At 44.2% G+C, this 16,764-nt stretch overlaps 1 protein-coding gene across 1 annotated transcript in view; it reads left to right on the top strand.

Annotated features, from left to right (window-relative positions):
* Positions 1-4,279: 4,279 nt before the first annotated feature.
* elfn2b (extracellular leucine-rich repeat and fibronectin type III domain containing 2b) overlaps positions 4,280-16,764 on the top strand; it is a gene marked incomplete at both ends in the record, with an annotated part of 59,077 nt that continues 46,592 nt past the window's right edge. Inside the window, 2 exons of the mRNA XM_080448270.1 lie at positions 4,280-4,304; positions 13,691-13,888. Coding sequence (XP_080304396.1) covers positions 4,280-4,304; positions 13,691-13,888 — 223 coding nt within the window. The remainder of the gene's footprint in view (positions 4,305-13,690; positions 13,889-16,764) is intronic.

Below are 16,764 nucleotides of genomic sequence, written 5' to 3'. Positions count from 1 at the left end.
AGAGAGAGAGAGAGAGAGAGAGAGAGAGAGAGGGAGAGTCACACTCTGTACCAGTGTGGGTAGTATTTGCCAAAACACTGGAATCAAAACTCAGTCCTTTGATGCAAAATCAAGTGTTTTATTCACCGTTGTCAGAAAGTCCAGGGAAATTGTGTTTTAACCAGAAATAAAGCACAACATAATATTCACATAAATACTGGCCAGATTGGCATTAGTACTGCAGCCCTTCTGACTGACTGGGCAGTGGCAGGTACCCTTCTTTTAAAGGCTAAGCCCCTCCCACTGGACCGTACCAATCTTAAATTGACTCCTCAAGTTTCTCTGAAACTTAAAACAATTTTAACCTTTAACCCTGTGTTGTGTGAAATCATTTATGTTATATGTTAAGGGAACAATAATACAGGAAACATACTAAATTAGGTCATATGCATCATCAGTGGCAGGGTGAACTGCCACATTACCTCCCCCCTCTCCTGGCGCAGCCGTACTGGTAAACACCTCCTTGCGGGGTACATAGCAGTAACCAGACAGTTTAGCGTTTTTTTAGAGGGCAGTCTGAGGCCTTATGGCCAGGCTGCTGGCAGTAGTAACAAACAATTTCCCCATAACTGCTACTAGCCTGCTGCCCATATCTATTAGCCCTCACATTCCCCTGGCTGGTACTAGCTGGCTTTTCATACTTGCTAAACCCCACATATCCCCGAGTCTCATAGGTACCCTTCGGCCCTTCTAGCCTGTTGTCACCTTGGCCTCAGCTGGACTGGCGTTGTGGTGACCTGGCCGCTGGTGTTCTCCGGGCGTTGACATACTGGGTCGCCAGTTTTGCTGCTTCTAAGCCGGTGGTGGGCTCTCGCTCCTTGACCCAGGTACGGATGTTGGGTGGAAACACTCTCAGCATCTGCTCCAACACAAGGGCTTCCCCGATGGCCTCCACACTGCACTGGTCCGGCTTCATCCAACGACGATACAGACCCTTCAAACGTTGGAAGGTTTCGGTGGGCACTTCACCTTGGGGAACAACAGTGTCTCTAAAGCGCTGGCGATACGTCTCTGCTGAAATGTTGAACAGGGCCAACAGGGTTTGCTTTAGGTCAGGATAGGAGTCAGGATTGCGATTTTCATCCAAGGCGGGGTAGGCCTCCAATGCCTGCAGTCAGTAACGGCACAAGTCTCTGGCCACGTCCAAGTCTTTGCAATCCGCTCAAAGTAGAGAAGGTAATTTTCAATGTCCTCACCTAATTGAAACGGAAGTAACTTGGGGTCCTTACGGGGTGCGGCTGGTTGCAGGTGCTGCTGGTTGCTGCTGCTGCTGTAGTACTGGGCCTGCTGGTGGCTGATTGGCAGCATGGATAGCTGCCCGTAGACCTTGCATTTCCCCCACCAGTCGTTCTTCTCGGTCCCGATGTGCACCCATAAACCGACGCAGCAGATCAACCATCTCCTGCGGGGGTGGTACTGCACGGCGACGCTGAGATGACTTCCCTTCATCCTCCCATTCCTGATCCTCTGCATCAGGCTCCGATTCTGGAGAGAGAGGCTTTTTGTTTAGTTATTTGGATTGCATATAATCCACAAATCATACATCATTTTGTATAAAAACAATAAAGGATAAAACAGTCTAGCCTGGGACCAGACGAATCTGCCAGTGCAAAAAAAAAAAAAAAGCCCTCAGCGATTTGGGTCTGGCACCGCTCCGTTGTGAATCCATTTCCTGCTCCCGAAGTCTGGGGTGACCAATCAGGGCCCAGTATTCAAATATGGGAGACTGTAATTGGTAGTTGGTTGTAAGTCTAACCAATTGCGTCCAGAGCCATTCTTTTGATCCCTGCCCTTGGGGGAAAAAAAGGTCCTCATAGAAGCACCAGACTAATATCCACGCAGTGAAATAGTCTGGCCACGCGAGGCTAAAAACAGTCCATGTCCATGACTTATTTCCATTGTGATCCTTTCACAAAACAAAACAAAACAAAACAAAACAAAGGGTGACAACCCAGGTGTGTGCAGTCATAGCCTGATTCTTTGCAGTCTGCAGCTTGACTTTGAGGATTTCAGTTGCACTATCAAACCAGTGCAGACAAATTCAGAGCAACATTAAATTAAAGAGTTGCCTAGAAATAGGTTCTAGCTAAAAATGTTGTCAACATCGAGACCCTACTCAGTACTTTTTTGGTCATATTTCCACCGTCGGAACTCTAGAAGCTACAAGCTCGACAAAGCTGTTTGAGACAAAGTGAATGAGTGCAGGAGATAGACGTTTGGAAGCACAGCGCCATCAAATCAACAAGAGAAATGGAGAAAAGCGATGAATACTGTAGATAGAAGGCAAGGGTGGAACACAGTCAAACAAATAAACAAAACAAATATCTCATCTCACGCCATCTGTGTAATATTTCACACGATGGGGAACCAGTTGTGCAGAAAATGAAACATCATCTGTTTGCATTATCTATATGTGTGTGTGTGTGTGTGTGTGTGTGTGTGTGTGTGTGTGTGTGTGTGTGTGTGTGTGTGTGTGTGTGTGTGTGTGTGTGTGTGTGTGTGTGTGTGTGTGTGTGTGTGCGTGTGTGTGCGTGCGTGTGCGTGTGTGTGCGTGTGTGTGTGTGTGTGTGTGTGTGGCATATGGCTAGGCACATTAAGGGAGTGATACACTGTATACTTTGTTGCAGTGTCTGGGAACAAAAATAGCAGATCTAGATTGGCCATTTTATTAGCCAGCAGTGTGTATGAGCTCTCTTTGGACCAGCCCTCTAACCTCTTATTTGTATCTAAGAAGCATTCTGCTTCTTCCAAGGATGAATGGGTTTTTATACTTTCTGCACTATGAGAAAGACAAAATAGAATGACATTCTGTTTAAGGACACCAGTCTGGGGATCTCTCTCTCTCTCTCTCTCTCTCTCTCTCTCTCTCTCTCTCTCTCTCTCTCTCTCTCTCTCTCTCTCTCTTTTTTTCTCTCTCTCTCTCTCTCTCTCTCTCTCTCTCTCTCTCTCTCTCTCTCTCTCTCTCTCTCTCTGCCGCAAGACTCTCTTTTCCTTTCAAACTTCCCTTCAAAATGTCTCCAATTCTTTTTTGCTGTATGCATTTTCCTCCCTTTCCTATTTTTAATTTGCATAACTTTGCTTTAAAACATTTTGCGTTGTTATTTTTTTTGACACACACTCGTCCCTTGCCATAGACTGGTCCCTCGTCATTCTCTCTCTCTCCCCCCCCCTCTCTCTCTCCTCCTTTTGGTTCCGTCTTTCCTATTTTATTTTTCTCTCAGTTGTTTGAAGTGTTAATCCACTGGCCTCGTAGCTAATGGAGCTGCAACCTTGATGTAATTACCAGCATCTTATGTGTGAGAGAAAGAGAGAAAAACTGTAATTATGACGGCAATCACAATTATAATCCTGCGGGTTGTTTCCATATTTCTGTAGATGTGTAGATGTGTAGTGTGTGCGTGTGAGTGTGAGTGTGAGTGTGCGTGTGAGTGTGAGTTTGCGTGTGCGTGTGCGTGTGCGTGTGCGTGTGCGTGTGCGTGCGTACGTGTTTGTCTGTGCAAGGGGAAAAAATCTGCCTGGTACATTAAGACGATTTTATTGCTGAAATTGTTTGGCAATAATTTTACGTCTAATACGTATTTATCTGATGATGCTGAAGACCTTCGAGACACATTTATGTCTTGCCAACACCTGCCTCCTCAGTTTGTACAAGCACGCCCCCACTGTGCTGAATCAAAACAAGACCAGACCAGACCAGACCAGGCACGTATATGTGACAGTCACAGTATACTGTGCCAACTAGCCTACTGCAAACTTCAGAACCAAAAGGTCTACAGTCAGTCAAGAAAGTTTAGCTTATTGTCGGTATCGGCCGAGAACTAGGGTGACTATCACCTTTTAAATGCACTAAACCCCTGGGAAATGGATTCTGAAGTGGAGCGCAACACCTACCATCAGATCCCAGTACTTACTGCATGGATTAGTTACCCAACCCGGGCTTCTCTAACTCTTAGTTGGCGGTCCCGGGGATCAAACCCAGTGGTTCAAAAGTGCATGCACTACCAACTGAGTTACCCGGACACTAAAGTCCAACAATAGTGAGTAAATAGTCTGTCAAAAGTCAGTCAATAGGTTTAAATAGTTACAAAAAAAAATCAAAAACTAAAACGCAGTCCCATGAAAATAGAGCAAATAATAAGAGAGTAGCCTACTGTTAACCAGGACTATAACTAGTCCTCTTAAACCTGCTTTCTACAGCACCATATCCATCTGTCATGGCCTTGCTGATGGATCCGGCCTCATGAGTGGCTTCATCAGTGGTCTGGGTAAGAGAGAGATTAGGCAAACAGTGGCCACTGCAACCATAGCCGTTCCACCATGGAAACTAACACACATCTGTCAATTTGGCACATTTGGCGGCATCTGTACTAACATTTTTCACTTTTTAGCTCATAATCTTTCTACACCACCCTTTTTTCCCATCGCGCGTGATTTTTTGGGCGGTTTTGTGCGGATTTGGGAGTTTTTGGGGCGGTTTTGTGCGGATTGGGTGAATATATATTAAAAAAAAAAAAAAACACCCACCCACCTGGCACAACAGCCAGGTGGGTGGGCCCAGGCCTACCTATGCCCACCTGTGGCTACGCCCCTGGCGTACTGTATGTGGATCACAGAGGTTCCTTGATGTTACTGTTTCAGTGTCCACAGCTTTCTCACAGGGACACACACACACACACATGCACGCATGCACTAGCACGGTTGTCCCCATACACACAGACATGCTATGGTCCTACTTTACATCATGCGTGAACCTTTCAGAAATTACAAAATCGCTAATATAGCCAATCTACCTTTCAGCTATTTTGCTATTTGTTATTTGACAAAGTATATAGGGCTTAAACCGATACTCATATAGATAGATAAATAAAAACATAAAAAAACTCGAACCTAATTTCTTGCATTTCCATGGGTTAGTGTTAGGGTTATGCTAATCTCTCAAGAACAGATTCTGCACTGCGTGAGAATCTGTCGTGAAGGCTCGTCGTAACATGTACACACTGGGCTACAAGTGGGCGTGCCTTCAGATCAGGAAGCAGGCCGCGCTTTACCCAATCAAATGTAGTGGGCGGGATTCACATGTCCGTCGATCTTTCCCCCTCGAAACAAACCGAAACTAATTTAACAATAGCGTCCGCGGAGCAGACAAAACCACGGAAATATATTCACATTTTAACTTACTCTTTCATCATAGAAACAAGTGGGCTTATAACCAAAACGATCCATGTTCTCTGGGAGAAGTGGTGTTAGTGTTCCGTGTAGAAATATTGTTAGTGGGAATGAAAACACAAGCGCACCAACCGGAAGTGACGCGGCATAGGCATACACAAACACCGGTCTCCTTGCGCTCTGGCTCTACGTTTTCTTCCCCCCAGAGCCAACAGACATAGAACAAACAGCAGAGGGCGCTGTTTTTCATTTTCAGTTGGCGATGGGTTCCCAGATTGGGGTTATGCTAACATGATGGCTGTCACAAATATGGGTATATAGGCTTCAATAAGAATCATACCATACAAATGAATACAATTTGAACTTGACAATGTCGAGGGCCGGGGGACTGTACAGTAATGCTAATTACAACAATGCTTATTTGCACTGATGTTCACATTACAACTCAGCTCATACCACGCCTGAAAAATAATCCCACACTGACAGAGAGAGACAGACAGACAGACAGACAGACAGACAGACAGACAGACAGACAGACAGACAGACAGGATAGAGACACAGAGAGGATAGAGACACAGAGAGGATAGAGACACAGAGAGGATAGAGACACAGAAAGAGAGAATATTTTTGTATTTCTTAATTTCCAAAACCACTTAAGATAAATTAAGTTCATCCTGAGGTGGCTACAGTGAGTTCTTGTGCACATGTGCGCTGGCTGGGTACATATGCTCAATGTTAATAATGTCGTTGCTCTCGGGCAGAAACCTCATGTATAAAAATATCATTTATTTTTGTTTATTTTGTAAATTAATGCCCTATTTCATCACACAAGAGTGTCGCACATGTGTCGCGATGCGAGGCGTTGAGAGCTTGTAGATCGGCTATTTTCACAATTTTAAATAGTTTTTTAAGATAATAATCAAAAAGGAACGGATTTTGGACAAGGTTTCCACCCGACAGCAACGTGTGCACAATGCAATATCCATTATGTGAGAGTGGGAGAGCGGGAGAGTGGGAGAGCAATGGAGAAAAAAACAGCAGAGAAGGAGAGAGAGAAGAAAAGAACAGAGGGGGAGTAGAATGGAGAGAAAGAATATGTATGTGTGTGTTGCGTAAGCTGACCTATCTCAGTGCTGTAATCAGATCATCGTGCACACTCGCAAAAAACAAAAACAGACTCTAATCCAGAAACAATCGCCAAAGTCTTCTGCTGAAATAACACAACAAACATGCACACGATAGATGGACAACAGAGAAAAATATATATACCTCTGTGTGTGTGTGCGTGTGCGCGTGCGTGCGTGCGTGCGTGCGTGCGTGCGTGCGTGCGTGCGTGCGTGCGTGCGTGCGTGCGTGCGTGCGTGCGTGCGTGCGTGCGTGCGTGCGTGCGTGCGTGCGTGCGTGCGTGCGTGCGTGCGTGGAAAGGAAAGTGCATGTGTTTATCGTCATGCACGTGTTTGTTCCACCTTATAAGCATGAAGGCTGTATGTGTGTGTGTGTGTGTGTGTGTGTGTGTGTGTGTGTGTGTGTGTGTGTGTGTGTGTGTGTGTGTGTGTGTGTGTGTGTGTGTGTGTGTGTGTGTGTGTGTGTGTGTGTGTTCCTGTCTATATCATCTCTTCTGGGACACAGCCTTTGATCTAGCTAGAAAACCCTCATGTTCAAAACTATCATTTGAAACATATAGTAGAGAGAGAGAGAGAGAGAGAGAGAGAGAGAGAGAGAGAGAGAGAGAGAGAGAGAGCGGAAGAAAGAGAGAGCGGGAGAGGGAGAGAGCGGGAGAGAGAGAAAGTTTGTTTGTGTGGGGGGAGGTGTAACAGAATGAAGGATTGGGAGTGAGTGTGCTGGGTGGAGATTGTGAAGAGAAAGCATCACTTTTCTCCCTCTGGACCTTGTGTGTTTGTCCTTTTCCCTTTTGTTTTCATACACTCCAAATCTGTATATTGTTGATTCCACATCAGTATATATGTTCATAGTTCAAAGTCAGTATGGTCTCAGTTCCGGATCATGCGTGCGTGTGCGCGCGCGCGCGTGTGTGTGTGTGTGTGTGTGTGTGTGTGTGTGTGTGTGTGTGTGTGTGTGTGTGTGTGTGTGTGTGTGTGTGTGTGTGTGTGTGTGTCTGTGTGTGTGTGTGTGTGTGTGTGTGTGTGTGTGTGTGTGTGTGTGTGTGTGTGTATGTATGGGTGCCTGTGTGTATGGGTACCTGTGCGTGTGTGTCCAGAGTGATCACCAATCTCTGTTTGTAAGTGTAAGTCAATGGCCAACATGCCAGGTACTGACAGAAGTACTTGCAACATGTGGCACACATTGCGTTTTCTTTCTTGCTACAGTAGGTCTAGCATTATCCCAGTGTATAGGGCATCAGAAATGGTCCACAGAGCACGCCGTTAGTCTCAGGGAAAGAAAAAAGAAATCCATGAAAATGTTTTCTAAGAAGCCTATATTTATAGCTGGAGTCATTTAGAAAAATCACACCCAGTATGAAGAGAGTGGTGCCTTTCATGAGGTCATTGCATTAGTTACTTTTTACAGACTTTGATGACTTCAATGTATTTTTACTCATTTTAAGTACTTTAAAATGTTTGTACAGATTTGTACGTGTTTTTACTCATGTTAACATCTTTAAAGTATTTTTACGCATTTTAAGTATTTTTAGTCATTTAAAGTATTTTTACTCAGTTTAGGAACTTTAAAGTATCTTTACTAATATTTAAGTATTTTTACTCATTTTAAGTATTTTTACTCATTTTAAGTATTTTTACTCATTTTAAGTATTTTTACTCAAAAGTGGTGTGTGTGTGTACTGTACGGTACTGTACTGTACTGTACCTGTACCTGTACCTGTACTGTACTGTACTGTACTGTACCTCTACCTGTACTTTACTGTACTGTACTGTACTGTACTGTACTGTACTGTACTGTACTGTACGGTCTGTACTGTACTGTACTGTACTGTACTGTACTGTACTGTACTGTACTGTACGTACTGTACTGTACTGTACTGTACTGTACGGTCTGTACTGTACTGTACTGTACTGTACTGTACTGTACTGTACTGTACTGTACGGTCTGTACTGTACTGTACTGTACTGTACTGTACTGTACTGTACTGTGCGGTCTGTACTGTATCTCTACCAGTACCTGTACTGTACTGTACTGTACTGTACTGTACTGTACTGTACTGTACTGTACTGTACTGTACTGTACTGTACTGTACGTAACTGTACGTAACTGTACGTACTGTACTGTACTGTACGGTCTGTACTGTACTGTACTGTACTGTACGGGCTGTACTGTACTGTACCTGTACCTGTATGGTTGCATCTTTGTGTTGCAATCAGCCGCAGCTGTTGAGGCTGTGCTCAAACATACAGAGAGGCCGTGCTCATACGGACACACGGACACACGGACACACAGACGGACACCAGGACAAAGTCAAGCGTAGGAGTGGTTGGCACCACTCAAAAATACAAGATTGAAGATGAAATAGAACATGCTCATTTCACAGTCACAGCACTCTCATAAACATTCCCATCAAAACATCTGAACAAGGCAGATTCATGAAAAAAATATTGATAAATACCGCTACTGCTCATGCATAACTGCCGATAAGAAGGAAATACTTAGAAATTCATTGGCGTGTAGCCTCATAAACATGGGCCATTGTGCATATTTGCCTTAGCTAAACAGTAATGTGGAACCCAATAACAGTCTGGAACGACCCGCTGTGCCTGGCCAGATAACAGCTGTCTTTTTCTGTTTAGTAGCCTATCTATTCCTCTGGGTTTGTTGACCCACTCTCATCATCCCAGGATGTTTGTGTGCGCTTTGTCTACCACCTGGAATTGAATATGTAGTGAGTTGGTGCAATAATAACAATGATGGCTATTTTGTTTGGCTGGCCCAGATGCACTTTGGGAGGCAGACATTTTGCTCGTGTTGCTGCCTGAGTGGAACAGCTGCTGTTTCCCATTCAAAGTTTCATGATACTGTATGTCCATGTGTGTGCACTGTATCTTTACCTACATACAAGGAGAATAATGATCAGCAACCTGCTTCATAACTTGGCATGACCAATAAAGTAGCAGCCTGACTAATAAAGTGGGTTACTCATGGCCTTTTGTCAGACTGAAACCGCCTATCAATCATGCGCGTCAATCCCGGGGGGGACGGGGGGGGTTTCGTCCCCCCCTAGCTTCAGATTGGACCCCCCCAAGTCAGATTGGATCCCCCCAGACCCCCCCTCAAGTAATTTAGAATAATAAATACTTATTTAATATAATCTGAACCCACTTTTGAAATCATGCACTGCACTCATAAACACAATGTATTTTAAAGGATTTATTTGCCCCCCCCCCCCCATGTAAATCGTTCCGACCCACTTTCACCCCTGAGTACCTGCCAGGCGAGTACAGGTGATGGCCCCGTGAAGACAAAGCCAAACATTTGCATTTGTATGGGCGAGGGTCAATTCACTGGATGTGTGTCCGCGACGGACGATGAGCAATGTCTTAAGGCAGCAGCAGCCCATGACGCATATCTGCCTGACCTGCGTCTGTCTTTGTCTGTGTCTGGGCTTGAAATGCAGTTCTCTCTCTCTCTCTGTCTCTGACGTTGAATTGTGGGCGTGCACTCCCCAAACGTTTTATAGGGGGGCGGGGCTAAGGCCAAATGCCTCAAAGCTGTGTGTAGAGACGGGACTTCGTCACCCGTCTAAAAAACACGATTACGCAATATTCTGTCTGAAATTCTTAAATTCGAAACTTGCGCACTGAGGTACTTTGTAAACCAAACAGCATACTCAATCCAGCGTAGACAGATGAAGTTCAGGGATGATGAGAAGAGAGCGGAAAAGTGAAAGAAAAATACCAGCACACTGTGGATAGCTGCTCGCTTAGATGTAATTAGCTAATTAATGAATTACCGGCATTTTGCCAAGCACCGAGTGCACTTATTTTTCTGGGGTGTGCATTCACTATGTTTTGTAATAAAGGATATGAAATGGGAAAATCTTGAGTATTGCTTTGTGCGCGTGCGTGCGTGCGTGCGTGCGTGCGTGCGTGCGTGCGTGCGTGCGTGCGTGCGTGCGTGCGTGCACTCCACTCAGGCTCTCTTTCTACCGTGTTCTACTGCAGTGCTTCTCAAAGTTGGGTCCGGGGACCCCTAGAGGGCCTTGAGGGGGTTCCTGGGGGGTTCCCAGCTAAATGAGGAACAGTTAAATGTTTTAACCAGCTACAGGTTAGCATAAGAATGACTATGCAGATCATGGGTTGCATTCTCTCCACTGTTATCTCCCCACCTACATAATTGTCAAATTGTGTACTATATCTAATCTAACAACATGACATTTCTCTTTATCGCTGGCGCGACATATTTTCAAACAGCGCAGCCTAATACAGAATGTATCAATTTGGGGGTCATTGACATGAAAATGTTTGAGATTGACGGCTCTACTGCAGGGGTTCCCGATTGTTTTCCATGCTAAAGACATAGACATTACGTTTTTTTTTTTCATTTTCCCCCTCCTTTCCAATTGGCCCCCTTGGCACCCCCACTTTGAAGACCACTGCTCTGCTGTACCATCTTCTGGACTTAGTTTACTTTGACACACTAGCTATGGGTATGAAAGTAGAGCGCTATATGAGGAAGAGTGTGCCATCTGAGACCTAGCCTGGTGTTATTTTAAAACTGGGAAGGATGTCAGGGTGACACTATCTAGGTAGCCTAGAATGTGAGCACTCCATTAGCCACTTAGTCCGCTAACGCGGTGGTATAGTATTATGCAGCATAGCAAGGCAGGCACTTAGGTAGGTAAACAGTACATGGAAAGTTCTAGAGGTTGTTTTGAAGACTTTTTCCAACTCTGAAACTTAAGTAAACGAAATTATGAATGGTTCCATTCTGACAGCGTCCGCGCTGAAAGTTAATTGGCCATTCATATACTAGGAGCAAGTTATTCATCAATCATTAGGGTTTGCCACTGCCTTCTGGTGTAAAGTACATATTTTCTTTCCAAAATGTCACATGCAATTACAATTACAGTTTGTTGAACACAAGAATCTAACCATTATTATGTGTGGGTTAGAATGCTTTAAAAAAAACGTTCAACCTTGAGGGTTGAGGGCCGTACCATAGTGAAACAGAAGCATCACATATAAAGCAGATAAGTGTGAGTTTGTCTATCTGGTCTTTACCTCTGCCCACTAGGTGTGCTGAAAATAGCAATGGACATTCACACGACTCGTTGTTCGCTGATAAACCTGGTCCAAGCAGTGCGCTGCTGATTTGCAAGACACGCATCCTACTGCACATCTCCTACCACACACACACGCACAGCAAGTCCCAAAAATACCTATTCACCCATTCACTAGAATGTCTCACGCCAATCCGCCTGCCCCCCAAAAAGGACCCTTTAGAGTGTAAAAGCCCCACTAGCCTGCTCCTTACACTGAACCAGACCAAAGTGGTTTGAACCATCTGACATTGCCGTCCTTGGAGTACCATAATTAAAAAGCCTACAAACTGCCTTGAACAGAAAATGCAAAACAAGTAGAAAGTTTGGCCTGAGGGTGGTGCAAGAAGAAAGGTCATGGGGTCACTCAGATGGTTGGGAGGATGAATTGACTCAGGAAGAGTCACCAAAAATCATCCTCTGGCGAACATGAAGGTACACTACAAATTCCATAGTAATCCAGTTTTTAAAATATCTTGTTTGGGATCAAAGTCGTGGAGGGATGTACAAAGGGGCGGATAGATGGACGCACAGACGGGATGGACAGACCGACAGATAATAATGCATTGTAAACATAATTACATAGTTTTTCATGAATTTAGATTCATGGAAAACAGGACTATTGAGAGGTTGCACAGTAAAGTAAGCCTATACTCAGTGTTGGAAAGTAACTAAAGTAATATGTAACTTAAAGTAATATTATTACTTTTTCCCAGTAACTAGTAATGTAACTAATTACTTTCACGTTTTGAGTAATATTATTACCTTTACTTTTTTTCAAAAAGTAACTTATTACTTTTTTTCACGAGCCTTGGTGGTACTCTGGGTTTGAGTGTGTTTATTTGATCCTGTGTTGTTTTTGGTCAATTGATATAATAGTAGACTGGTTGGGATCCAGTTGCTATGCAGGCTGCTTGCTGATCCGGTCTAGAGCGGATACGGAAACGTTGCGCACTTGTCTATGTGTGAATTATCAGCTGCGGAAGGGCGGGCCTTAAAGGATCTACACCATGAATTTAAAAAAATTATTTGATATTTAATATCATATGGTGTATGTCCCTCAAACCTTTTTCAAAAGGTTTGAGCCTAAATCATCACTCAGATATACTCATCCCAAGTCAATTGTCTCTGGCTTATACAGCACTTTCAGCTGCAATACCAAAACGTCCTCTTGGGCAGGGGGGGCTACTGAGCAATTCTGTCTGGCCAGCATCAATGCAATGGCAATGCAAGTGATGTCACATGCATTGCCATTCTAAAATGGCCTGTTCAGACACGCCCATTCTGAAAATCTCTGAAATGAGAATGAATGACTGAATGTTAAAAAAAAAAAAATTGGGGGTACAAGAGACACTGGGGAGCCCAAAAGATGCCCCCCCCCCCCAAAAAAAAATGAAATTCATGGTGTGGCCCCTTTAAACCGGATCAAACAGTGTTGCCATGTCTGCTTATTGATATGTGTTGCTATGGGAGCCTTTTTATTTTTGTATTTTATTAGAATACATTTTTTTAATAAACAACAGAAGTTGTTCATTTAGTCTGTAAGTTATGAATTCATACACAGTAAAAGTCTTAGTGTTAATATAATTGAAATGAGTGTACAAATAGAACCAAATGGACCCGTCATGTGTACAGAACACTTTTCAGAGTTAAATCAACAATGAGGATTTTACAATGTAGGCTGCAGAAAAGAGAAAAAAAACAACTGCTAATGTTGAAAATGCAAAGTCAGACTTTTGGGGAGAAAGGATGCAATTACTGGGGGCGAGAGAAAAAAAGTAACTAAGTAATAAGTAACTAGTTACTTTTGGCAGGGAGTAATAAGTAAAGTAACTACATTACTTTTTAAACAAGTAATATGTAATAAGTAACATATTACTCTGTTGTAGTAACTATTCCAACACTGCCTATACTCTCCAACAAATGTCTAGTGACAGTTTATCAGATCAGACGTGTGTGTTTAGGCCAACAGTGAGACAGGATCAGGGAGTGGTACTGTATACGTTATTGTTTATTCAATGTGAATTGGCATAACACAACTGATTTTTTAAGAAGATTTTAAATCTCAGTTAAAAACCAATAAGGTTTGAACCGTTTGCGTTGATAAATAACGACTTGTTTTGTTGCGGTACGACAAAGCACACATTTCTCTAGCTTTTAATAAACCCTCTTCTCTTCATGTGACAGCAATTGTGCCCCACACAGCTGCCACAACCACAGTGTCTGTGTTTGTGTGCATATGTGTCTCTGTGCCAGAGATCATTAGCGTTAGAATCAACAATGTGAAGCCTATTGTTCATGGCACACTAGATACAACTGCTATTTCTGTATGCGTTTGCGGGCCATATGTTGATATGCTGGCCCGCCCGCATTTGCACCGCCACAAAGACAAGCTATATCATCGTCGCCCACAGTTGAAGACCTGCAAGGAGGAGGAGGAGGAGGAGGAGGAGAGTAAAGAAGTGGTGTGTTCTGCAGCAGACACGGATGGATGGATGGATAGATATATAGAGCCAGCCAGATAGACAGATAGATAGATAGATAGATAGATAGAGGGAGGGTGAAGGTGTATTTACTGTTGACATTGACTGAAGGCACCCATGACGCTACATGGAAAGAGAACAAACTTCATCCACGGAATGAAGGAGTACTTGTTGCTTGCCCTCCCTGCTCTTTTTGTGTGTGTGTGTGCGTGTGCGTGTGCGTGTGCGTGCGTGTGCGTGTGTGTGTGTGTGTGTGTGTGTGCGTGGGTGTGTGTGTGTATACAGCATGGCACAGTGTGTGGGTGTGCAGGACGCAGTGAGAAAGGATATTGATTTCAATGCTTTTAATTGGATCTCCAACCAGCGCTCGCTGGAGGGTGGGCACACGGACAAGAGAAGGAGATAGAAAAAGATACACATAATTATAAGAGAGAGAGAGCGTGTCATCATCGCCTTCACCAAGCTGTCAGAGTGAGAGAGAGGGAGAGAGAGCGATAGAATGAGAGAGGGATATAGAATGAGAGAGAGAGAGAGAGAGAGAGAGAGAGAGAGAGAGAGAGAGAGAGAGAGTGAGAGTGGAGGGGGTAAGTAAGAAAATAAACAGAGCATCTAAAACCTTCCCGAAACGGGCCGGAGGACAGAGACAGTCACAACCAGCTTCTGTTTTTCTCAGGGCTAATTTATGTTTATAGTCGCGTTGAGTTGTTGGAAATCAGTTATTCTCTCCGAGCTGTGCAGTCGAAATAAATTAGGCTTCACACTTTGTCCAGCGGCAGTTTGCTTTGCACTTCTCTCTTTCTTTCTCCTTTCTCTCTCTCTCTCTCTCTCTCTCTCTCTCTCTCTCTCTCTCTCTCTCTCTCACTCCTCTTTCCTTCCCTAATAGCTGTTTCCTTTCTCTGTGAGCCTCTCTATTACATCTCTCTCTCTTTCTGTACCCCCTCTCTCTCTCTCTCTGTCTCTCCTCTGCTCTCTCTCTCTCTCTCTCTCTTCCGAGTGTCATCACTGGGAAAGGATGACACTATCAATTTCCTCCATCTTCATCTCCAGTGGTGGAAAAAGTACTCAAATGTTTTACTTAAGTAAAAGTATCAATACTGCAATGTAGAAGTACTCTGTTACAAGTAAAAGTCCGGAATTCAAAATTTACTTAATTACCAAAATGTTTGAAAATAGCAGATCTACAAGCAAGTATGTAGCTATTTTCAAATAGTCCAGGTATAAAATAGGGCTAAAGTCGTTAATGTATGTTTTATAATGTAATAATGTATATCTGCAAAGTAACTAGTAACTAAAGTTTTCAAATAATTGTAGTGGAGTAGAAGTAAAAGTATAGACAATTGGAAATACTGCAGTAAAGTAAAAGTACCTCAAAATGGTACTTAAGTACTGTACTTTGTTACTTTACACCACTGTTCATCTCTTTCAGCCCCCCCCCCCATGTTCCCTTCCCTTCCTATCTGCTGTGCACCTTTTCCCTCTCTGATCACATTCCTTCGCCTCTACCTTCACCCTCATTCCCCACATGCCCCCTATCCCCTTCCTCCTGACCCTATAGAACACTACCCTCAGGTCAGCCATTGAGGCAGTATAGACACACAGAGACATACACAATGTGGTCTTTCACCAACCAGCAGTCCAGTCGTTTTGATTCATAATTCATCTCAACGCACAGTTCTGAAGGTGTTGGCGCCTATACACTTCGACACATTAGCATGTTATAGGCAGCTCTTGCTCTCTCTTTCGCTCTCGTCCTGTCATACCAACCACACACACACACACACACGCACGCGCGCGCGCGCGCGCGCACGCACGCACGCACGCACGCACGCACGCACGCACGCACGCACGCACGCACGCACGCACGCACGCACGCACGCACGCACGCACGCACGCACGCACGCACACACACACACACACACACACACACACACACACACACACACACACACACACACACACACACACACACACACACACACACACTGATGGGGAGGAGAGGTGACTGGGATTCAGTTGCATTAGTCTCAATGCAATGAACGCCAGTCTCACTGTGAAGAGGACTTTATTTAAGGAAAGTACTTCACACTGAAATTGCACCTACAATATACAGTATGGGTTTTCTGAGGGCTTTTTAATGTTACGCTGATCAGGACAGTCAAGTAGTTTAACACACTGCACTTCTTCTGGTGAATACCGACGCGCAATGTTTGATGTTTGAACTTCATTCATTCATTCATTCATTCATTGATAAATCCATACAGTGCCGAAATCGCTCCTTATCCACTGAGCTTGGGGTTCAGGGTTGCCACTGAAGAAAATCTATACATACAAACGTAACGTTCTTTAACCACATGAACCTAGAGCATGTCCTAATAGGCAAACATTCAGCTCTCGTCATCGCCATGAGGAGTTTGCTTTACGGAGGGAGAGAGTAATGGTTCCCGGTTCAGAGGAGCGTGCCCTGTAAAAAAAAAAAAAAAAAAAGAAGGTGGGCAAGAGCGGAGATAAAGTGAGAGGGTGACAGAGAGGCACAGAGATTAATTGAGAGGGAGCGGGGCAAAGATGGGAAGTGGTTGAAGAGAGAGAGAGAGAGAGAGAGAGAGAGAGAGAGAGAGAGAGAGAGAGAGAGAGAGAGAGAGAGAGAGAGATGGAGTATGAGTGGAATGGGAGCGAGAGGGAAATAGAGTGCAAATGTAAAACAGGTGAGGGATGATTTCCTGTGAGAGGAGAGAAGGAGCGATAAAGCGTGAGATTGGTGTGAGAGAGAGAGAGAGAGAGAGAGAGAGAGAGAGAGAGAGAGAGAGAGAGAGAGAGAGAGAGAGAGAGAGAGAGAGAGACGGACCGAAA

Source organism: Gymnoscopelus braueri, assembly GCF_963280865.1.
Source record: "Gymnoscopelus braueri genome assembly, chromosome: 13".
Lineage (NCBI taxonomy): Eukaryota > Metazoa > Chordata > Actinopteri > Myctophiformes > Myctophidae > Gymnoscopelus > Gymnoscopelus braueri.
Note: the sequence above shows the minus strand (reverse complement) of the source record. Positions and strands in the feature narration are given on the sequence as shown.